Genomic DNA, 24,697 nt, shown 5'->3' on the forward strand with positions numbered 1-24,697 from the left:
CCACGCTCTACTGGTTCCTCCTATGAGGTTTTCTATTAGACTGTGAACTGTCATTCTGGCAATAACTTGCCATTTCTACAGACATTTTAAGTACAATTAACACAAGAATCTCATAGAAAAAGAAATAAAGATTGCGTACCACATCTAAATCAATCTCAACAAACACATCCCTGGGCTACATGCTAATCCAGGGAAATGAAGAGATATAAGCTCAAGTTTAAAAATCAATTTTATTAGACACAAATCTAAAAAATAACAGGAATATTTAAAATATTCCTCTATTTTTTAGATTTGTGTCTAATAAAATTGATTTTTAAACTTGAGCATATATCTCTTCATTTCCCTGGATTAGCATGTAGCCCAGGGATGTGCTTGTTTAGACATTTTAAGTAGAAATGTTCAAAAATATAAATTTCAATGATATTTTATTCAAAATTAATAATTTTTTTTTCTTGGCAGATGACTGTACCAGAAGATCAGATGGACAGGAGATTTTTAAATCTGATGATCTTGAGATCACACAAGATACAATGGAAGTGAATGCCATTACTCCAGATATACCATCATCCCTTCACAGCAAAGATCTATCATCTGATCCTATGAAACAGGTCCTATCTTCTGATTCATTACCAACTACTAAGGAAAATCAAAATAAAATAAGCATTAAAAAACGAACTGCTCCTAAAGCAAAGAAATCATTTTCACGTTCAGAAAATGGAAATAGTTTTACCCTCGAGAAGTCTATTCTTAAACATCAAAAATTACACACAGCGGACAATAGATTTTGTTACAAATGTGGAAAATGTTTTAACCAGAAATCAGTTTTTGTTGTTCACCAGAAAACCCACACAGGGGAGAAGCCTTTTTCATGTTCAGAATGTGGGAAATGTTTTAACCATAAAGCGCATCTTGATATCCACCAGAGAACTCACACAGGGGAGAAGCCTTTTTCATGTTCAGAATGTGGGAAATGTTTTATCCAGAAAGCGCATCTTGATAACCACCAGAGAACCCACACAGGGGAGAAGCTCTTTTCCTGTTCAGAATGTGGGAAATGTTTTAACAATAAATATGTTTTGGTTAACCACCAGAGAATCCACTCAGGGAAGAAGCCTTTTTCATGTTCAGAATGTGGGAAATGTTTTAATCATAAAGCGCATCTTGATATCCACCAGAGAACTCACACAGGGGAGAAGCCTTTTTCATGTTCAGAATGTGGGAAATGTTTTATACAGAAAGCGCAACTTGATAACCACCAGAGAACCCACACAGGGGAGAAGCTCTTTTCCTGTTCAGAATGTGGGAAATGTTTTAACAATAAATATGTTTTGGTTAACCACCAGAGAATCCACTCAGGGAAGAAGCCTTTTTCATGTTCAGAATGTGAGAAATGTTTTAACCGGAAAGCGCATCTTGATAGCCACCAGAGAACCCACACAGGGGAGAAGCCTTTTTCTTGTTCAGACTGTGGGACATGTTTTAACCGGAATGCGTATCTTAATAAGCACCAGAGAACCCACATAGGGGAGAAGCCTTTTTCATGTTCAGAATGTGGGAAATGTTTTAACTGGAAAGCGAATCTTGTTAGACACCAGAACAGTCACACAAGGGAGAAGCCTTTTTCCTGTTCAGAATGTGGGAAATGTTTTAACCAGAAATCAGGTTTGATTAGGCACCAGAGAACCCACACAGGGGAGAAGCCCTTTTCCTGTTTAGAATGTGGGAAATGTTTTAATCGTAAAATGATTCTTGATAGACATAAGAGAACTCACACAGGGGAAAAGCCTTTTTCTTGTTCAGAATGTGGGAAATGTTTTAACCGGAAAGAGCATCTTGATAACCACCAGAGAACCCACACAGGGGAGAAGCCTTTTTCATGTTCAGAATGTGGGAAATGTTTTAACCATAAATCACATCTTGATAGTCACAAGAGAACCCACACAGGGGAGAAGCCTTTTTCATGTTCAGAATGTGGGAAATGTTTTAACCAGAAATCGGCTTTGGTTAAGCACCAGAGAACTCACACAGGGGAGAAGCCTTTTTCATGTTCAGAATGTGGGAAATGTTTTAACCAGAAATCAGCTTTGGTTAAGCACCAGAGAACTCACACAGGATAGAAGCCTTTTTTCTAATCTTTTTTTTTTTAATCCAATAAATTTTTATTGAGATTTTTTTACAAAACAAGAAACCAGTACATACTGTTAAGCGTCGGTATGTTGTTGGAGTTGAAATGGTTTCAGAAGCTTCTGTGGTCTCCCATTTTGGTCCAGCCAGGGCTGATGCTGCTCAGCATCATCATCAGCCCCAACGCTTGTCTGGTCCACGAGATGTGCAGATTGTCTCCTGGGTATTTGTGCCTAGCAATGTTAAGCATAGGTTGCAGAGGGAGATAGGGCTTTTGGAGTCTAAGTCCAGGATTCGCCGCACTGAGCACGCCCATGACCTGGCGGATCGTGATTGGTGGTTTGGCACCCACCTGACCCGGTGACCTGACACCGCCTGATTGGTCCACGGGTAGCGTCACCAATGGCGCATCGGTGGGCAGGGTTTAGTCTTTAAATGGCCCGCCCATAAACATGGCGGCGTGCTCTGATCATTTGAGCAAGTGATGCTGTGGTGTGGACAACTGTGTTCCACGTGCTCCCTAGCTGTTCACTCCGGAACCTGCTGATGCCAGAGTTCGCTCGGCTGATCAGCACAGGTCGCTTAGGCAGGCTTAGATGTGCATAGGCAGGTAGCTTCGTCTTGCACCCTGGCTCAGCCAAAGGGGTCACCTATCACCCCGAGCAGCCTGCAGACGTCCTGTCCACAGCTATCGCCTGTCAGCCACGTGGAGTTTTACCCTTCAGTCCAAGAGCACGCCGGCTGGAGGAACGTGTACCCGTTGGCGTAGTCACACACGCATCCTAGTGCCGCCACTGTAGTCCCTGTGCTGTAACAGGACTACAGATAGTTTTTTTCTGCCTATCTCTCGTGCAGCTAACGGAGATAGTGCGAATTGCTATACCCGTTCCAGTGTGCAGAAACACGGAGGGGTTTTACATTTAAGTTGGTTGCTTCCCTTTCCACCCGGAAAGTGTTCGGCAGCAGTCCACCAGGCTGCATCGCGAACCCCAGGGTCGGTTGCGTTCCATTATATTAAAGTCTGCAACCGCCCTCCTAACACATACAATAAAAAAATAACATACCATAGGGATGACATACATGCATCTCTCCAATATATCCTTTCAGCTTGCCCATTACCGTCTGATAACTTGCAATTACTATATCTTACTTCTAGCTGGAGAAGGAAATATTCTTAAATATTTATCAAGAAGGACTCAGTAAATATCAGAAATACGACCCATACTATTTCCCTTCTCTAATACCAACTTAACAAAAGTATTATTTTCTGCCCAAAAGGGAGTCCATCTTGATTGTGCATTAAATGAATGCCGAAACTGTAAAGATTTATAGAATTGTTTGTCATCCCAAATTCCCCCTTTAATTGATCAAAGCACTTAAGTATCCCTTTAGATAATATGTTTTATATCGTATATATTCCTTTATCCACCCAACTCCGAAATCCCTCTAATTTATAGAACTCAGCATATTTATTATTAAACCATATAGGTGTAGATTCATTGCAGTCTCCTATTTCCATTATATCTTTACTCCTATCCCAGACCTTGTAGAGTAGAGCAAGTGTAGGGTATATTGATTTCTTGTGTACGAGGTCATTCAGTTCCACTATATGAATAGGAATATTCCACGGTGTTCCTGAAGTAATTAACCCCTTAATACTATTTGGGTTTGCAGCGCTATGCCACCCACCCAAATGTTGCAATTCCGCTGCCATATAATGCAATGGGGAAAAAAAGTATTTAGTCGGCCACCAATTGTGCAAGTTCTCCCACTTAAAAAGATGAGAGAGACCTGTAAGTGACATCATAGGTCGACCTCAACTATGAGAGACAAAATGGGAAAACAAATCCTGAAAATCACATTGTCTGAGATGGGAAGAAATTTTTTTTTAAATTTTGGTGGAAAATAAGTATTTGGTCAATTACAAAAGTTCATCTCAATACTTTGTTATATATCCTTTGTTAGCAATGACAGAGGTCAAACTTTTTCTGTAAGTCTTCACAAGGTTGTCACACACTGTAGCTGGTATGTTGGCCCATTCCTCCATGCAGATCTCCTCTAGAACAGTGATGTTTAAGGGCTGTCGCTGGGCAACATGGTCTTTCAACTCCCTCCAAAGGTTTTCTATAGTGTTTAGATCTGGAGACACTAGGCCACTCCAGGACCTTGAAATGCTTCTTACGAAGCCACTCCTTCATTGCCCTGGCGGTGTGCTTGGGATCATTGTCATGCTGAAAGACCCAGCCGCATTTCATCTTCAATGCCCTTGCTGATGGAAGGAGGTTTGCACTCAAAATCTCATGATACATGACCCCATTCATTCTTTCATGTACACGGATCAGTCGTCCTGGTCCCTTGGCAGAGAAACAGCCCAAAAGCATGATGTTGCCACCCCCATGCTTCACAGTAGGTATGGTGTTCTTTGGATGCAACTCAGCATTCTTTCTCCTCCAAACACGCCGAGTTGTGTTTCTACCAAACAGTTCTACTTTGGTTTCATCTGACCATATGACATTCTCCCAATACTCTTCTGGATCATCCAAATGCTCTTTAGAAAACTGCAGACAGGCATGGACATGTAATAGCTTAAGCAGGGGGACACGTCTGGCACTGCAGGATCTGAGTCCCTGGCGGCGTAGTGTGTTACTTATGGTAGCCTGTGTACCATTGGTCCCAGCTCTCTACAGGTCATTCACTAAGTCCCTCTTTGTGGTTCTTGGATTTTTACTCACCGTTCTTGAGATCATTTTGACCCCACGGGGTGAGATCTTGTGTGGAGCCCCAGATCAAGGGAGATTATCAGTGGTCGTGTATGTCTTCCATTTTCTAATGATTGCTCCCACAGTTGATTTCTTCACACCAAGCTGCTTGTCTATTGCAGATTCAGTCTTCCCAGCCTGGTGCAGGGCTACAATTTTGTTTCTGGTGTACTTCGACAGCTCTTTGGTCTTCACCATAGTGGAGTTTGGAGTGTGACTGTTTGAAGTTGCGGACAGGTGTCTTTTATACTGATAACAAGTTCAAACAGGTACCAGTACTACAGGTAATGAGTATAGGACAGCGGAGCCCCTTAAAGAAGAAGTTACAGATCTGTGAGAGCCAGAAATCTTTCTTTCCAAATCAGACAATGTGATTTTCAGGGTTTGTTTTCTCATTTTGTCTCCCATAGTTGAGGTCGACCTATGTTGTCAATTACACGCCTCTCTCATCTTTTTAAGTGGGAGAACTTGCACAATTGGTGGCTGTCTAAATACTTTTTTTTCTTATTTTTTCTAATATGCTCGAATTAGAGATATCATCAAATGGTAGAATAACCGACTTATCCCAATTAATGGACAGGCCTGACCATTCACCAAACTCGCCAATAATGTTCAGAATAGGATCAATAGACTTCTGGATATATTGTACATATAGAACTGTTTGTGTATTATACAATCACTGTATTTTATGTAGTGTGGTCTCCCGCTTCTGAGGTGCCACCACGTAACCAATTGCTTGTGAAATAAAGGTTTTTGACCAAACTCATGTTTGGTGTTTCTGATTATTCCCAAATGGTCTGCCATTCATATCCTAGCATAGATATGTCACCATCTTATTGGTACTAGACAATTGTCTGATACGTAGATACTTTCCTTTGGTTTGATATATATTATTTGCTTTGTTCAATTTTTATTTTTGTTGTGTTAACCCATTTACCCCCGAACGTGGTTTGCACGTTAATGACCAGGCCAATTTTTACAATTCTGACCACTGTCACTTTATGATGTAATAACGTTGGAACGCTTCAACGGATCTCACTGATTCTGAGATTATTTTTTGTCACATATTGTACTTCATGATAGTGTTAAAATTTCTTCGATGTGACTTGGCGTTACTTTGTGATCAGAAATTTTGGCAAAATTTGAATTTTCATGCCCTTAAATCAGAGATATGTCACATAAAATAGTTAATAAATAACATTTCCGACATGTCTGCTTTATACCAGCACCATTTTGAACCAATTTTTTTTTTGTTAAGTTATAATGGTTAAAAGTTAAAAGCGATTTCTAATTTTTTCAACATAATTTAAAAAACCCTTTTTTTTAGGGACCACATCACATTTGAAGTAACTTTGAGGAGCCTTTATGACAGAAAATGCCCAGAAGTGACACCTTTAAGGTGGTTCACAGGAAGTTTAGGAATGTGGAAGAAAACAATGAACATTTAACTTTTTTTCACAAGAATGTTACTTTAGAAACAATTTTTTTTTATTTTTGCAAGGGTAACAGGAAAAAATGTACCACAAAATTTGTAGTGCAATTTCTCATGAGCACGCCAATACCCCATATGCGGGGGAAAAACACTGTTTGGGCATATGGCAGGGCTCGGAAGGGAAAGAGCGCCATTTGACTTTTTGAATGTAAAATTTGTTTGAATAATTAGCGGACGCCATGTCACGTTCTGGGAGCCCCTGCTGTGCCTAAACAGTGAAAACTCCCCATAAGTGACACCATTTTGGAAACTAGACCCCTCAGGGAACTTATCTAGATGTGTGGTGACCTTGAACCCCCAGGTGCTTCACAGAAGTTTATAACATTGAGCCATAAAAATAAAATTTTCACATTTTTCCCACAAAAATGTTTTCCAGCCCCCAATTTTACATTTTCATAAAGGTAACAGGAGAAATTGCACAACAAATGGTATTGTGCAATTTCTCATACGATACCCCATATGTGGGGCAAAACCTCGGATTGAGCGCATGGAAGGGAAGGAGCACCATTTGACTTTCTGAATGTAAAATTTGCTTGAATAATTAGCTGATGCAATGTTGTGTTTGGGAAACCCCTGATGTGCCTAAACAGTGGAAACCGCCCCATTTTGGAAACTAGACCCATCAAGGGACTTATCTAGATGTGTGGTGAGCACCCTGAACCCCCAGGTGCTTCACAGAAGTTTAGAACGTAGAGCTGTGAAAATAAACAAAACTTTTTCCACAAAAATGATCTTTTAGCCCCAAATTTTTTATTTTCACAAGGGTAAGAGGAGAAAATGGACTGCAAAAACTGTTGTGCAATTTCTTCTGAGTACGCCGATACCCCAAATGTGGAAAAAAAAACACTGTTTGGATGCACGGCAGGTTCAGAAAGGAAGGAGCACTGTGTGACTTTATGAACGCAAAATTGGCTGGAATCGAGAGCGGACGCCATGTCGTGTTTGGAGAGCTCCTGATGTGCCTAAACAGCGGAAACCCCCCATAAGTGACCCGATTTTGGAAACTAGACCCCTCAAGGATTTTATCAAGGGTATTGTGAACATTTTGAACCTAGACGTACGACACAGCATTTTGATATCATTAGATCATTAGGTCATCATATTGAATAAGTTGTCATTAGTCTTGAGCGCAAGTGCTTGCTAGTAGAGTTTGCATCGGGTACTCGGGTATGCACAAAGCATCGTGGGTGTTCGCGGGACATGCTCGAGTCCCCGCCCCGCATGTTTCACGGTTGTTAAAACCCCCAAAAAACATGCGGGGATTGTTCGTGTATGGCAGGCAATCCCCACGTGTTTTTTTTTTTGCTGTATAACAGCCACGAAACATGCACGGTGGAGACTTGAGTATGTCACCCGAGCACCCACGATACACGGAGCAAACCCAAGCACCCGATGCAAACTCAACACTAGTCGCCATATCCTCATCATTTTTTTCTTTACTTTTGAAAAAATCCCAACCCTAACATAACCCTAACCTTAACACAACTCTAATCCTAACTGTAACCCTAATCCTAACCCCAACCCTAACCCTAACACAACGCTAACCCTACCCCAAGGGATCTATTCACTATAAAGAGGCAGCAGAGTTACTCTGGACTCTATCTGGCCTCTGTTTAGCGGTGTCCTTTTTTTCAGAGGTTCACAAAACTGTGGCTAATGGCACTTTTATGCCCATCTAATTAAAAGACAGACACCGTGGGATCAATGGCCAGACTGCGTCCACGGTGCCTCCATCTGACTCATTACAGGGAGTCTTCCGCAGGGGGTTCCATCTGAATCATGTATTTCAGAGATTTACACAGAAACCCCGGTGTAAGCCCTCAGCACAGAATACAGGATAAATGTGAGCTGAGCCATCCTGCGATCTTTGGGAGGCAGAATGAACAAATCAGCAGCAGGTGAAGAATTGATTTTATTTATTTTTTATACCGTTCCTCATGTGGTATACCGTATTTTTCGGACTATAAGATGCACTGGACCATAAGACGCACCTAGGTTTTAGAGGAGGAAGATAAAAATGTAAGCAAAAAATGTGGTCATGATGCACTTTTAAGGGGGAGGGGGTCTTCTGCTAACACTGGTATAGGGGTAATGTCCCCCAATTCTGACAATATCCCATATTCTGATATATGTGCCCCCCCCCTTCCTTTTATACGTGGTCCCCATCCCCATCCTGGTATGCCTGGCATCCCTCCATCCTGGTATGCATGGCACCCCTCATCCCTATCCTGGTATGCATGGCACTCCTCATCCCTATACTGGTATGCATGGCACCCCTAATCCCTATCCTGGTATGCATGGCACCCCTCATCCCTATCCTGATATGCACGACACCCCTCATCCCTGTCCTAGTATGCATGGCACCCCTCATCCCTGTCCTAGTATGCATGGCACGCCTTATCCCTGTCCTGGTATGCATGGCACCCCTGATCCCTGTCCTGGTATGCATGGCACCCCTCATCTCTGTCCTGGTATACATGGCACCCCTAATCCCCATCATGCTGCACATTAAAAAAAAATAAACACTCCTACTCACCTCTCTTCTCTCCTCCAGCGCTGCATCCTGTCTGCCTGCACTGATCTCTCCATGTGAGCCGTGCATGACGTCACTGCCATGCGCGGCTCACATAGAAAGCTCAGCTGCCGGAAGACACTGCTCCCCACGCCGGAGTGTGCCGGTGTGCACGGGGAGCAGTGACTTCACTCTCCTTCATAGCGGCACACAGCGGAGCTGCGCTGCGGCTGCTGCTGGCTATCTCCTTTGCTCGCTCATTAAAGGGCATGAATATTCAAACCCTCCCCATGCCCATGGGCGTGGAGAGAGGTTGAATATTCATGCCCTTTAACAGAGGGCACAGGTGATTCCGGCAGCAGCAGGAGCCGCAGCGTGGCTACACTGTGTACCGCTATTAAGGAGCATGAATATTCAGTGCTCCCCACGTCCCATGGGGCGTGCGGAGCAGTGAATATTCATTTTCTTTAGCAGCATGGACAGTGTAGGCTGCAGCGGGCGGCTGCTGCCTCCTGTGCCCCGCTTCTCCACCGCTACCGCTCCCCCCACACCCCACATATATAAACACCACACCCCCCAACATTCGGACCATAAGACGCACCCCCCATTTTCCTCCAAAATTTGGGAGGAAAAAAGTGCGTCTTATGGTCTGAAAAATACGGTAAGTGATTAGACGACTTTATTCTTTGGGTCGGTGCGATTAGTGATACCAGATTTATATCGGGTTTTTATGTTTGGCTGCTGTCACACTAAAATACACTTATTTTTGCAAAGACTAGTTTTTGCATCGCCATATTTTTATAGCTATAATTTTTCCATATTTCGACCGACAAAGTCATGTAAAGGTTTGCTTTTTGCCGGACAATTTGAAGTTTTTATTGGTGCCATTTTCAGGCATGTGACATTGTTTAATGGCTTTTTATTCCAATTTTTGGGAGGAATAAACAAAAACCAACAGTTCAGGAAGTTTTTTTTTTATGCTGTTCCACATGTAGGGTGACACCACTGAATTTAAATTCTTAGTGATATTGGACGTTTTTTGATATCTGAATTATTTCTGTCGTTACAGAGTGTCCAAGTAAAAAATTGTTTGATTAAATCCAAAATGGATCTTAAAGCCAGAGAACTGGTCTGGCAATCTAAGGCTATAGAATTTTTTAAAAAAGGTAGTACATGTGGTTTTAGTGACACCTCCATCTCAAATAAAGAAACCATACATCAATACAAAAATCTATTATTCAAGAAAACCAAACTTTGGTGGACCAAAACTTCACTTGAGAATTATCTAGATCAAAAATTAATTCCTGGGAGTCTGAGAATCCAGCTTTTTCCCACTTTAGAACTTGAAGATGAAATCCTTGTTAGTAAATGGATCACAGTAGCCACTACATGCTCCATGTTGTTCATTAAGATCAAAGTGGACAAAAATACCTCCTAAGGCTAAGTGCCAACGATGCAGAAATGCTGTAGATTTTTTCCGCATCTCCCTAGCAGGAAAAACGCATGCGGATTTTACATGCGTTTTTCCGGCCATATAGAAGCGTTTGTCAAGCGTTTTTGCAGGCATTTCCGCATGCGGGTTATCAAGCGCTTTTACAAGCAATTTTAGCATCACTTGGAAAAGTGCTTCACAACTTGGTCACACTATATAAATCCATGCAACCGGCATGGATTTATATAGAGTGACCAAGTGAATAGTTAAAAAAAAGAATAAAAATGGTAAAAAATAAAAATAAACATTATACTTACCCAGGGGGGGATTAAGAGTAGCAAGGGCCCCGGGCAGTTTAGAAGGCGCGGGCCCCCCCCCCACACCTGATTTATCACGTGACATGTCACATGATCCCCTGTGATAGATCATGTGATAGTTCACGGGAAATTAATTTGGCACAATATTAATTTTGCTTGCTTATCTGAGAGCAGCACAATATTGGGGCAGATACCCTGATTCCAGCGATGTGTCACTTTTTCAGCTGCTTGTTGTCATTTTGAGAAAATCACCGTTTTATCTGCTGCAGATCTAGCAGCTCTCTGAATGCTGCGCTCTGTATAGCCGCACCCACACCACTGATTGGCAGCTTTCTGCCCATGCTCAGTGTACACAGAAATCTACTGATCAGTGATGGGGGTGGGGTCCTACAGAACTTACTAGTCATCTAGTGATAATTACCTTCTGACAAATCAATGATTTTATCAAAACAACACTAAGCAGCCCAGTAAGTGACACATTACTGGAATCAGTGCCTCTAACCCTACATTATGCTGCTCTCAGATTAGGTGGCAAAAACCTGATGACAGATTCCCTATAAAGGAGCTGTAAACACAAAAAAGTTTGTATTAAAAAAAAATACAAGCCATTTGTTAAATTAACTTTTTTTCATTGTTAATTCACAATAGACTGTATCTTCAACACTTTTGTCAGCAGGTCTTATTACAGACTCTGAATAGGGCAGCTCTCTCCCTCTCCCTCAGCAGAAAGTCACAGCATGGTGAAAAAACGGGATCTTTTATGATTTTCTCATAATAAATAAAAAAGGACATGCAAGTCCTCCAAACTATTTTCCGTTTCTCTATAGGGGAGGTCCTAAATCTTTCTTGTTCTTTAGTTGATCACATGTCAAAAAGGCAAAGCATTTACTATGAACTCGCCTAAAAAAATATGCACTTGGAGAGTAATATCATCATCTGCATGTAAATATTCCTTGACTCTAAGGGCTCGCTCACACTGTCGTATAACACGGCCGAATGCTATGTGATGTTTTATCGGATAGGACTCGGCCCTATGTTATACTATGGGACAGTGCGATTATTGGCATGAGAAAATAATCTCATTCGATATTCGGACCATGTGCACCCATACAAGTCTATGGGTGCATGTAAAACATTGGACTGCACTCGGATGTCATCCAAGTGCAGTCCGATGAACACTCACAGAGACTATGGAGAAGATGGAGAAATTAAGTTTTCCATCTTCTCCATATCTGTGCTGCGAGAGAATCGGATCACACTCAGTTGAAGCTCTGACAGAGTTTGAGCCCAGTGTCATTAGCATAATTGGCCCTATTCTCTTGCATGAGAGAATATATGGCTTAGTGAGTGGACCCTAAAACTGAATAGTAGTGACGGACAGGCACCTCACAAGCGGGATCCATGTAGCTCTCAGATGTCATCTAGGTAGGGCTTCATTCCATGGGGTAGGGCTTAATTTCAAGGTATATAAAAAATGGACTTCAAATAAAAATTAAATGAACACAAAAAGCACTAATTGAATTATTTTTTTCGTATTTATGTTTGCAGCCCCTTTAAAAACCCTTTGAGGACCAAGGCACATATATGTCCCATAGTTTTAAACTGGAAAAAAATTTGATTGAATAAAATTTAAGGTCCTCAAAGGTTTAAGTAGGTCATAAATTCATATGAATACTTGCTCATACAATTGCACATGCCAAAAGATGAAGAAGAACAGAATCAAAAATATGACATTAAGTGGAACACTTACAGGTATTCAAGGTGAAAGAGACCAGCAAAGGCATCGTCTCGAATGACAGTAAATGAGTTAGAATTCAGCAAGCTGAAAATGAAGACAGCAGGTTAGAAGTGAACCAGACTTTATGGTGCTCAGAATTAGTCAAGCAGAATTTATTGACTGCTCTTGTAAAGCACTGAGACTCCCGCTGTGTATAGATGGCGCCGTGCGGCCTCCCGCTGTGTATAGATGGCGCCGTGCGGCCTCCCGCTGTGTATAGATGGCGCCGTGCGGCCTCCCGCTGTGTATAGATGGCAACGTATAGATGGCTACGTGCGGCCTCCTGCTGAGTATACGTGTATAGATGGCTACGTGCGGCCTCCTGCTGAGTATAGATGCTGCACGGCGCTACCCCCAGAGACAGCAGGAGGCCGCACAGCACCATCTATACTCAGCGGGAGACCGCACGTAGCCATCTATACACAGCAGGAGGCTGCACGGCGACATCTATACACAGCAGGGGGCCGCACGTAGCCATCTATACACAGCGGGGGGCGCACGTAGCCATCTATACACAGCGGGGGGCCGCACGGCGCCGTCTGCACACAGCGGGGGGCCGCACGTAGCCATCTATACACAGCGGGGGGCCACACGTAGCCATCTATACACAGCGGGAGGCTGCACGGCGCCCCCCCAGAGACATCAGGAGGCCGCACGGCGCCAACTATACTCAGCAGGAGGCCGCATGCAGTCATTCACACACACAAACATATACAGACACGCATAAACACATTTGAAACACAAAAATACATACAAACAGACATCACACAATGACATCTGCCCACACACACACACACACACACAAACAGACATCACACACACACACACCTGCCCACACACACACACACCTGCCCACACACACATCTGTGTGTGTGTGTGTGTATGTGTGTGTGTGTGTGTATGTGTGTATGTATGTGTATGTGTGTGTATGTGTGTGTGGGTGTATGTGTGTGTGTGTATGTGTGTGTGTATGTGTGTGTGTGTGTGTATGTATGTGTATGTGTGTGTGTGTGTGTCTGTGTATGTGTGTGCGTGTGTCTGTATGTGTGTGTGTATGTATGTGTGTGTATGTGTGTGTATGTATGTGCGTGTGTGTATGTGTGTGTGTATGTGTGTGTGTATGTGTGTGTGTATGTGTGTGTATATGTGTGTGTATATGTGTGTGTGTGTGTATGTGTGTGTGTGTATGTGTGTGTGTGTATATGTGTGTGTGTGTGTGTAGTGTAGTGTAGTGTAGTGTAGTGTAGTGTAGTGTGAGTGTATTAATATAGTCATCTACCTCCTTTTCCTGAAGAATGTGGCAGTAGATCAGTATAGTAACACACACCACACTACATACACATATAAGCAGCTTTAGTATAAAGAATCCTCATGGGGGGGCTTCTTTAAGTGAGATGGAGGTATGGCATGAGACCACTTGTCTCTGCCGAATGTCTGCGCAGGGCCTGTGCGGCTAGCAGTTTTACTGGCCCATTGTGATTGGCCCCTTAGCAGGTTTATTGCATGTATCCGGCAGTTTGTCATATTAGTAAGTCTTTAAAACCTTTCAGAAATTACAGGACATAGTTGGGGTTTGTGCACACTGAGTTTTTGAGGAGTCTTTGGAGCAGAAACGGAGTGGAAACTCACCTCAAAAATGTAAAACTTCTCAAAAACTTGGAGGTTCAGTTTCTGCTTTGAAAGCGTCAAAAAGACTCCTTGTACTCACAGCCTTAGTATGATTGAGAAAAAGACATGTCCATCAAGTTCTATGGAGTGATTGGTAAGGGGTGTAGATCCATCCAGAATGTCTGATCCAATGCTTTACTAGAGCCTAAAGCTGGAAAATCTGGGTTATGTTAATAAAAAATAAACCTTAAAAAAAAAGTTTTCTGCCCTTTTCTTTCTCGTGTCCTGCATGTGGTTTTCTTCTGTAGAATACACTAGATGTACGAGTATACAAGTATTCCATGTTACCTCTGTGAAGTTACTGAGCATTCACATCACTTTGTAGAAAGCACCATGTCCATGTACCTGAACATCGCTGGTTGTATGGGGATCAGAGCCAAAAAAGGGGAAAAAAAGGGCCCGATTTGTAATGTGTTTTTAAGTCACTTTTCTTTTGATGTCTTTTAGTATTCCTACATATTTTTGCGCCTGATTCTTAAAAATTGTGCGTGTGGTTTCATGAATTTGGGTGGATTTAGCACAAGTCTCATATGTTCGACTGCAATGTCGCAAAAAAACGGAGTAAAAATGACAGCCGTCTATAGAATAATTTGGGGTGGGGGCCTAGTACATTTCTGCAGAAGGGTCTAGGCTATTTTTGCTCTCACTTGAGAGCTTGAGGAAGGTGAGTGTTTTTGCTCCTTTCATGTGGTGTTGGTGCAGTGTGTCGGCCATTGTTGCTGTGGTTTTGTGCTTGTGGGGCGGCGTGGCCTGGAGTCATGGGGACTCGGTCTGGCAGCATGGGTGCTGTGAGGCACCGGGCCGCCCGCCCTGCTGGTGCATTGTCGCTGCGGCGGTGGGTGGCGCACGGCTCCGCTCCCGTTCAGGCAGGAAATGTTAGGACCCTCTATGAGGTTTGCCGTGACGTGGCAGTGGGCTTCATACAGTCTGATCATTACATCAAATGGATGAGTTTTTGGAGGTGCGCTCCATGCTCCTTTTTTTTACATTTCTGTAAAGACTTTGTAACATTTTAAATAAACCCAGGCGAAGACATAAAATAGACTTTACAAAAGGGGCAAATTAAAAACGTATAAGGCCGAAATGAGAAACAGCCAAAAACACAGAAAACCACACAAAAATGTGCAAATGAAAACATGGATTGAGCCCAAAGTTTATTATTATAGAGGGATTGATGCCTTTACTTATAAAAAGGGACTTAAAATGGGAGTCGCATCACAGCTCAATACAACCTACTTTATATTTCAGCAAATACATTAATGTAATTATAGCGGTGCATGGTATGGATGGTGTATATAAACATGCAGACAAGATGGCGGTATATTATCGTACCTATAGCGGTGCATGGTATGGTATGGATGGTGTATATAAATGTAGCACCCTGAGGATTCGGCTGCTACAGGGGTATTGCACCTCAACCCAGAGGTGTGATATTCCACTCCCGGGTAAGGATGGAGTGTGGAACTGAGCTCGGTAGGCTGCATGCACTACATACATCCCATTTCCGAGGAACAGGCCGACGGTACTCCCACTTAGAAATGTGCAGGTACGACCGAGTCTGTTCCTGGCTGGAGTGGGAGGGGGGTGGTACATCCCAGTAGTGTAGGGGCAGATAGGGGGAGCAGCCTGGGTAAAGATAGGAGCTCATTGGGTGCTGGTCACCTGAGCTCACACATAGAGGGTGTATATAAGGTGGGCACCATCAGAGAACAGGGTCAGTCAGTCAGTCTTTGCAGAGGAAGAGGAGCAGAGAAGCCCTAGAGAGAGAGGAGAAAGAAGGAAAGACCCAGAGAGGGGACAAAGAGAGGACTCTGAGAGCCCAAATCCAATCTACGGGTGAAGAGTCGGCATCAGGGTACCGGAACCCAAGCTGGTGGGGGCAAAAACACACCCCAGCCAGAGACCGGAGGCCGTGGGCAGAGTCTGCCACGGCCACCCACCACATCCACCACGAAGGCATACCACGTGGAGGGTCAGGGAACCCAAGGCCAAGGGTCACCCAACAGAAGGCCCGAGGGAGCTGGACCTGGGTGGATCAATAGTGGGGACGGCCAGAGAAAGGACAGAAGGAGAGCTCAGGGTCACGCTCCGGACTCGCTTGGGGGTTGGCTGGATCCAGGACCTGGTGGACGCAGCACGGCTCGGGAGGTCACTTGAAGCTGGAGTGACCGGAACATCAGCAGTGAGTAAATACCCTAAACTGCACAACCCGACTCTGTCGTCCTTTAACACCTATGCTGCACCACCACAACCCCCATCCTCTGCACCTGACCCCCTGAGGCTATACCCCACCCGTTGGGGGTTATACCACCAAAAGCTGCACCTACACCATCAGCCTCAGCGGACCCTGCTGCAGCGGCGGCCATAGTGACCGCAATACAACGGGTGGCGTAGTCGACAATAAAGAACTTAATAACATCTGTAGGACTGCCACATACAACTGAGTTTGACACCCTGGGCACGGACCGGGTCACAGCCACTCGGAAGACTACAACCCCCATCTGATCCGGCTCCGGATATTCCCACTAAAGAATATGGCCCAGGGGGCGCGTCAACTTTGGCGTAGTCGGCAGGATTACGTGCCCGCAACACCCGGGTACTGCGTGCCTGAAGAAAAGTGCAAGTTTACCTAAAAAAGAAGTCTCCTGCCGGTTCCGGAGGGTCCCCGCCATCGGACTCCATCACAGGTCGATTCCCGCCGGTTGTCCGCCATTAACAGCGTTTTCCCGCCATCTGCAGAGTTACCCGCCACTGGGAAGCGATTCCCGCCATTTCCAAAGGTTTCCCGCCTTGTCAGAGCGGACGCCATTATGGGCGTGCCAGAGGGTGGCGAGAGGCCACCTCCCATCGTGGGCCAGGACCGAAAATGGCGCCAAAAGTGGAAACCGCCCCCACCAACAGAGACTGTGATGCTAGAGGTGTCTGTCAGCGTGAAAGAACAGCCCCTGGAGCTGACAGTCACCAAGTGGCCCCGGGACCGCCCTCGAGGTGGGAGGAGACGAAAGGAGAGAACAAAGATGGGTGTCGCTTGGAGCAGTCTAGAGCGAGCGCACCCGGAGGCAAGAAGCCGGGAGAAGAATATCGGAGGAGCTTACCCGGAGATGGCGAGAAAGCAGAGCAGCACCGGCCCGTTGGCCAGGAGCCTGCTAGAAACAGAGGAGGGAGAGCAGAGCAGCACCGGCCCGATGGCCAGGAGCCTGCTGGAGACAACTGTAGGAGAGCAGAGCAGCACCGACCCGTTGGTCAGGAGCCTGCTGGAAACAACGACCCCACTAGGCCTAGTGGAGGTCCTAGCACAGCTCCCCCGAGACCGGGAGTATGCGCAGACCGCTCTGGAGGGCCTCGCAAGGAGGATGGCCCTGGTGCAGCGAGAGACGTTGGCGGAGTGGAGCCGAGAGATGGCCCAGCAGACCGAGACCCGTCAGCGGAGCACGCCACCCAAGACGAGGAGACCGACCGCCTCTGAGGATGGCGCGGGAGGACTGAAGGCCGGAGACGGCGCCGAGAAGGGAGCCGAACGAGTGGAGGCAGGTAAAGGGGACGTCTATACCCCAAACCGGGAAACCGCGAACCTGCCCCAGCTCCCCGTCGCAGAGCCCGAAGTCTATCCTGCCGTGCCCGTCGCTGCAACGTCACCGCCGCAGACTAGGCCTCAAACGGGAGCCGCGACCCCTGTGACGTCACACGCCTCGACCCCGGGCGTGACCAAGCAGGAAGTACCACCAGCCTGGTCGCAAGGCCTAGTACCCCCGGGCGCCGCAATACCAACAGCGCCCCCTACCTCCGCGGAGCCCCCGGCCTGGTCGCAGGGCCAAGTAGCCCAGGGCGCCGCCGTCCTTACGGTGCCCTTCACCTTCCAGATACCCCAGGCCTGGCCGCAAGGCCCGGGCAACCCGGGCGCTAACACCACCGCGCCCATAAGACCTAAAGTGCCGCATCTGGGAGAGGACCTGTACGCCCAACACACGTGCCCGGATGGGCAGCCATTTATATGGCCACCGGAGTTCCACCATCCCCGACTCCGGAGAGAGAGACCCCTGGATGAACCCCTGATCCCGGCTCCAAAGCCCGTAAAGAGGATCTCGCCCCCGCTAGCAGAAGCGCAGTTCGAGTGGGACCCCACCGGAGAAGATCTCATGGGGTTCACTCAAGAGACTCGGGCAGCTGCAGCGGAGCGTGCTGAGTGCTGCCGCCAATAGCTCGAGGACTTTGAGAGGGAGCGGAGAGAGAGGCGGGTCCGGGAACAGCAAGCTCAAGTAAGGAGCGCGGAGCAGAAGAGCCGGGCCAGGAGAGACCCCCGTGCAGCGCATAGTCCCCGCACCACCGGGACTGTGATAAAGTTTAATATGCAGCATGGGTGGGGCTTCATCCGAGACCACCGCACCCTAGGCGACGTCTTCGTGACCAGGAGAGACGTTGAGTCCCACCTACCGGAGGGACACAGAGGTCGTGACCTTTACATCGGGGACGAGGTCACCTTCACCCGGCACAAGTGTGCCAAAGGACCCTACGCCCTCCATGTGCATCGTCTGACGGAGGAAGAGCTGCGGTGTGAGGAGGAAGAACAAGAGGACCCGGACGGGTCTGAAACTAGAGCCAAAGGTAACAATAAAGAAAGAGCAGGAGGACGCCGTCGTTAAGTACAGCGAAGCAGGAGCTGTATATAGTTGCCCGTCGGGGCACCATAAACTGAAACTGAAACTGTTACTGCTGCTAATATAGTCCCCGTTGGGACCAGCATCTGTGAACTGTTTACCCGTTTATCCCTTTAATCCCACTGGCCGAGGACTGAGAGCGGTCATCCCTATTCCCATTACCTGGCCGAGGACTGAGAGCGGCCACTACCCCTGTATATAGTTGCGCGTCCTAAAGCGCCCCCTACCGGTTTTATAGGAAAACCATTTTTCTAAGAGACTGTCGCACTTTTCCCGGACACACGTTGCACAGTGTCCGGAGGAGGAACCAGAAAAAGAAGAGAGAATGTTTATATGAAAAGTTTTTATATGATGTTTTATTATGTTGTTTTATGAAAAAAAATGTATGTTTGTGGATGTTTTGTCTTACAGCCCGAGGACGTGCTGTCATTTACCAGGGGGGAATGTAGCACCCTGAGGATTCGGCTGCTACAGGGGTATTGCACCTCAACCCAGAGGTGTGATATTCCACTCCCGGGTAAGGATGGAGTGTGGAACTGAGCTCGGTAGGCTGCATGCACTACATACATCCCATTTCCGAGGAACAGGCCGACGGTACTCCCACTTAGAAATGTGCAGGTACGACCGAGTCTGTTCCTGGCTGGAGTGGGAGGGGGGTGGTACATCCCAGTAGTGTAGGGGCAGATAGGGGGAGCAGCCTGGGTAAAGATAGGAGCTCATTGGGTGCTGGTCACCTGAGCTCACACATAGAGGGTGTATATAAGGTGGGCACCATCAGAGAACAGGGTCAGTCAGTCAGTCTTTGCAGAGGAAGAGGAGCAGAGAAGCCCTAGAGAGAGAGGAGAAAGAAGGAAAGACCCAGAGAGGGGACAAAGAGAGGACTCTGAGAGCCCAAATCCAATCTACGGGTGAAGAGTCGGCATCAGGGTACCGGAACCCAAGCTGGTGGGGGCAAAAACACACCCCAGCCAGAGACCGGAGGCCGTGGGCAGAGTCTGCCACGGCCACCCACCACATCCACCACGAAGGCATACCACGTGGAGGGTCAGGGAACCCAAGACCAAGGGTCACCCAACAGAAGGCCCGAGGGAGCTGGACCTGGGTGGATCAATAGTGGGGACGGCCAGAGAAAGGACAGAAGGAGAGCTCAGGGTCACGCTCCGGACTCGCTTGGGGGTTGGCTGGATCCAGGACCTGGTGGACGCAGCACGGCTCGGGAGGTCACTTGAAGCTGGAGTGACCGGAACATCAGCAGTGAGTAAATACCCTAAACTGCACAACCCGACTCTGTCGTCCTTTAACACCTATGCTGCACCACCACAACCCCCATCCTCTGCACCTGACCCCCTGAGGCTATACCCCACCCGTTGGGGGTTATACCACCAAAAGCTGCACCTACACCATCAGCCTCAGCGGACCCTGCTGCAGCGGCGGCCATAGTGACCGCAATACAACGGGTGGCGTAGTCGACAATAAAGAACTTAATAACATCTGTAGGACTGCCACATACAACTGAGTTTGACACCCTGGGCACGGACCGGGTCACAGCCACTCGGAAGACTACAACTCCCATCTGATCCGGCTCCGGAAATTCCCACTAAAGAATATGGCCCAGGGGGCGCGTCATAAACATGCAGACAAGATGGCGGTATATTATCATACCTATAGTGGTGCATAGTATGGATGGTGTATATAAACATGCAGACAACATGGCAGTATATTATCATACCTATAGCGGTGCATAGTATGGATGGTGAATATAAACATGCAGACAACATGGCGGTATATTATCGTACCTATAGCGGTGCATAGTATGGATGGTGTATATAAACATGCAGACAACATGGCGGTATATTATCGTACCTATAGCGGTGCATAGTATGGATGGTGTATATAAACATGCAGACAACATGGTGGTATATTATCATACCTATAGCGGTGCATAGTATGGATGGTGTATATAAACATGCAGACAACATGGCGGTATATTATCGTACCTATAGCGGTGCATGGTATGGTATGGATGGTGTATATAAACATGCAGACAAGATGGCGGTATATTATCATACCTATAGCGGTACATGGTATGGATGGTGTATATAAACATGCAGACAAGATGGCGGTATATTATTATACCTATAGCGGTGCATGGTATGGATGGTGTATATAAACATGCAGACAACATGGCGGTATATTATCATACCTATAGCGGTGCATGGTATGGATGGTGTATATAAACATGCAGACAACATGGCGGTATATTATCGTACCTATAGCGGTGCATGATATGGATGGTGTATATAAACATGCAGACAAGATGGCGGTATATTATTATACCTATAGCGGTGCATGGTATGGATGGTGTATATAAACATGCAGACAAGATGGCGGTATATTATTATACCTATAGCGGTGCATGGTATGGATGGTGTATATAAACATGCAGACAACATGGCGGTATATTATCGTACCTATAGCGGTGCATAGTATGGATGGTGTATATAAACATGCAGACAAGATGGCGGTATATTATCATACCTATAGCGGTGCATAGTATGGATGGTGTATATGAACATGCAGACAACATGGCGGTATATTATCATACCTATAGCGGTGCATGGTATGGATGATGTATATAAACATGCAGACAAGATGGCGGTATATTATTATACCTATAGCGGTGCATGGTATGGATGATGTATATAAACATGCAGACAAGATGGCGGTATATTATCGTACCTATAGCGGTGCATAGTATTGATGGTGTATATGAACATGCAGACAACATGGCGGTATATTATCGTACCTATAGCGGTGCATGGTATGGATGGTGTATATAAACATGCAGACAAGATGGCGGTATATTATCATACCTATAGCGGTGCATAGTATGGATGGTGTATATAAACATGCAGACAAGATGGCGGTATATTATCGTACCTATAGAGGTGCATGGTATGGTATGGATGGTGTATATGTACATGCAGACAAGATGGCGGTATATTATCGTACCTATAGCGGTGCATGGTATGGATGGTGTATATAAACATGCAGACAAGATGGCGGTATATTATCGTACCTATAGCGGTGCATGGTATGGTATGGATGGTGTATATAAACATGCAGACAAGATGGCGGTATATTATCGTACCTATAGCGGTGCATGGTATGGTATGGATGGTGTATATAAACATGCAGACAAGATGGCGGTATATTATTATACCTATAGTGGTGCATGGTATGGATGGTGTATATAAACATGCAGACAAGATGGCGGTATATTATTATACCTATAGCGGTGCATGGTATGGATGGTGTATATAAACATGCAGACAACATGGCGGTATATTATCGTACCTACAGCGGTGCATAGTATGGATGGTGTATATAAACATGCAGACAAGATGGCGGTATATTATCGTACCTATAGTGGTGCATAGTATTGATGGTGTATATAAACATGCAGACAAGATGGCGGTATATTATTATACCTATAGCGGTTCATGGTATGGATGGTGTATATAAACATGCAGACAAGATGGCGGTATATTATTATACCTATAGCGGTGCATGGTATGGATGGTGTATATAAACATGCAGACAACATGGCGGTATATTATCGTACCTATAGCGGTGCATAGTATAGATGGTGTATATAAACATGCAGACAAGATGGCGGTATATTATCATACCTATAGCGGTGCATAGTATGGATGGTGTATATAAACATGCAGACAAGATGGCGGTATATTATCGTACCTATAGTGGTGCATAGTATTGATGGTGTATATGAACATGCAGACAACATGGCGGTATATTATCGTACCTATAGCGGTGCATAGTATGGATGGTGTATATAAACATGCAGACAAGATGGCGGTATATTATCGTACCTATAGAGGTGCATGGTATGGTATGGATGGTGTATATGTACATGCAGACAAGATGGCGGTATATTATCGTACCTATAGCGGTGCATGGTATGGATGGTGTATATAAACATGCAGACAAGATGGCGGTATATTATCGTACCTATAGCGGTGCATGGTATGGTATGGATGGTGTATATAAACATGCAGACAAGATGGCGGTATATTATCGTACCTATAGCGGTGCATGGTATGGTATGGATGGTGTATATAAACATGCAGACAAGATGGCGGTATATTATTATACCTATAGTGGTGCATGGTATGGATGGTGTATATAAACATGCAGACAAGATGGCGGTATATTATCGTAGCTATAGCGGGTGCATGATATGGATGGTGTATATAAACATGCAGACAAGATGGCGGTATATTATCGTACCTATAGCGATGCATGGTATGGATGGTGTATATAAACATGCAGACAAGATGGCGGTATATTATCGTACCTATAGCGGTGCATGGTATGGTATGGATGGTGTATATGTATATGCAGACAAAATGGAGGTATATTATCGTACCTATAGCAGTGTATGGTATGTATGGATGGTGTACATGTACATGCAGAGGACATGACGGTATATTATACCTACAGCAGTGCATGGTATATATGCACATGCAGAGAATATGGTATATTATTGTACCTATGGCGGTGTATGGTGTATATGAACATGCAGAGGATGCGGTGGTATATTCTACCTATAGCGGGTGCATGATATGGATGGTGTATATGTACATGCAGACAACATGGCGGTATATTATCGTACCTATAGCGTTGCATGGTATGGATGGTGTATATAAACATGCAGACAACATGGCGGTATATTATCGTACATATAGCGGTGCATGGTACGAATGGTGTATATAAACAAACAGAGAAGATGGCGGTATATTATCGTACCTATAGCGGTGCGTGGTATGGATGGTGTATATAAACAAACAGAGAAGATGGCGGTATATTATCGTACCTATAGCGGTGCATAGTATGGATGGTGTATATAAACATGCAGATAACATGGCGGTATATTATCGTACCTATAGCAGTGCATAGTATGGATGGTGTATATGAACATACAGACAACATGGCGGTATATTATCATACCTATAGCGGTGCACAGTATGGATGGTGTATATAAACATGCAGACAAGATGGCGGTATATTATCGTACCTATAGCAGTGCATAGTATGGATGGTGTATATGAACATACAGACAACATGGCGGTATATTATCGTACCTATAGCGGTGCATAGTATGGATGGTGTATATAAACATGCAGACAAGATGGCGGTATATTATCGTACCTATAGCGGTGCATGGTAGGGTATGGATGGTGTATATAAACATGCAGACAACATGGCGGTATATTATTATACCTATAGCGGTGCGTGGTATGGATGGTGTATATGAATATGCAGACAAGATGGCGGTATATTATCCTACCTATAGCGGTGCATAGTATGGATGGTGTATATAAACATGCAGACAACATGGCGGTATATTATCGTACCTATAGCGGTGCATAGTATGGATGGTGTATATGAACATGCAGACAACATGGCGGTATATTATCGTACCTATAGCGGTGCATAGTATGGATGGTGTATATGAACATGCAGACAACATGGCGGTATATTATCGTACCTATAGCGGTGCATAGTATGGATGGTGTATATGAACATGCAGACAACATGGCGGTATATTATCATACCTATAGCGGTGCATGGTATGGATGGTGTATATGAACATGGAGACAACATGGCGGTATATTATCGTACCTATAGCGGTGCATAGTAAGGATGGTGTATATAAACATGCAGACAACATGGCGGTATATTATCGTACCTATAGCGGTGCATGGTATGGATGGTGTATATAAACATGCAGACAACATGGCGGTATATTATCGTACCTATAGCGGTGCATGGTATGGATGGTGTATATGAACATGCAGACAACATGGCGGTATATTATCGTACCTATAGCGGTGCATAGTATGGATGGTGTATATGAACATGCAGACAACATGGCGG

General features: G+C 45.3%; 1 protein-coding gene across 1 annotated transcript; it reads left to right on the forward strand.

Moving 5' to 3' along the window:
* Positions 1-518: 518 nt before the first annotated feature.
* On the forward strand, positions 519-2,465 carry LOC141192358 (uncharacterized). Its single transcript, XM_073661876.1, has one exon. The coding sequence runs from the start codon at positions 531-533 to the stop codon at positions 2,115-2,117; it is 1,587 nt and encodes a 528-aa protein (XP_073517977.1). The 5' UTR covers positions 519-530; the 3' UTR covers positions 2,118-2,465.
* The last annotated feature ends 22,232 nt before the right edge of the window (positions 2,466-24,697 follow it).

Source organism: Phyllobates terribilis, unplaced genomic scaffold, assembly GCF_046119375.1.
Source record: "Phyllobates terribilis strain yellow unplaced genomic scaffold, ASM4611937v1 Scaffold_60__1_contigs__length_8166268, whole genome shotgun sequence".
In the NCBI taxonomy this organism is placed as follows: Eukaryota; Metazoa; Chordata; class Amphibia; order Anura; family Dendrobatidae; genus Phyllobates; species Phyllobates terribilis.

Excerpts from the sequence above, each read along its gene's own strand:
- LOC141192358 (XM_073661876.1), top strand. The coding sequence starts at position 531 with ATGGAAGTGAATGCCATTACTCCAGATATACCATCATCCCTTCACAGC.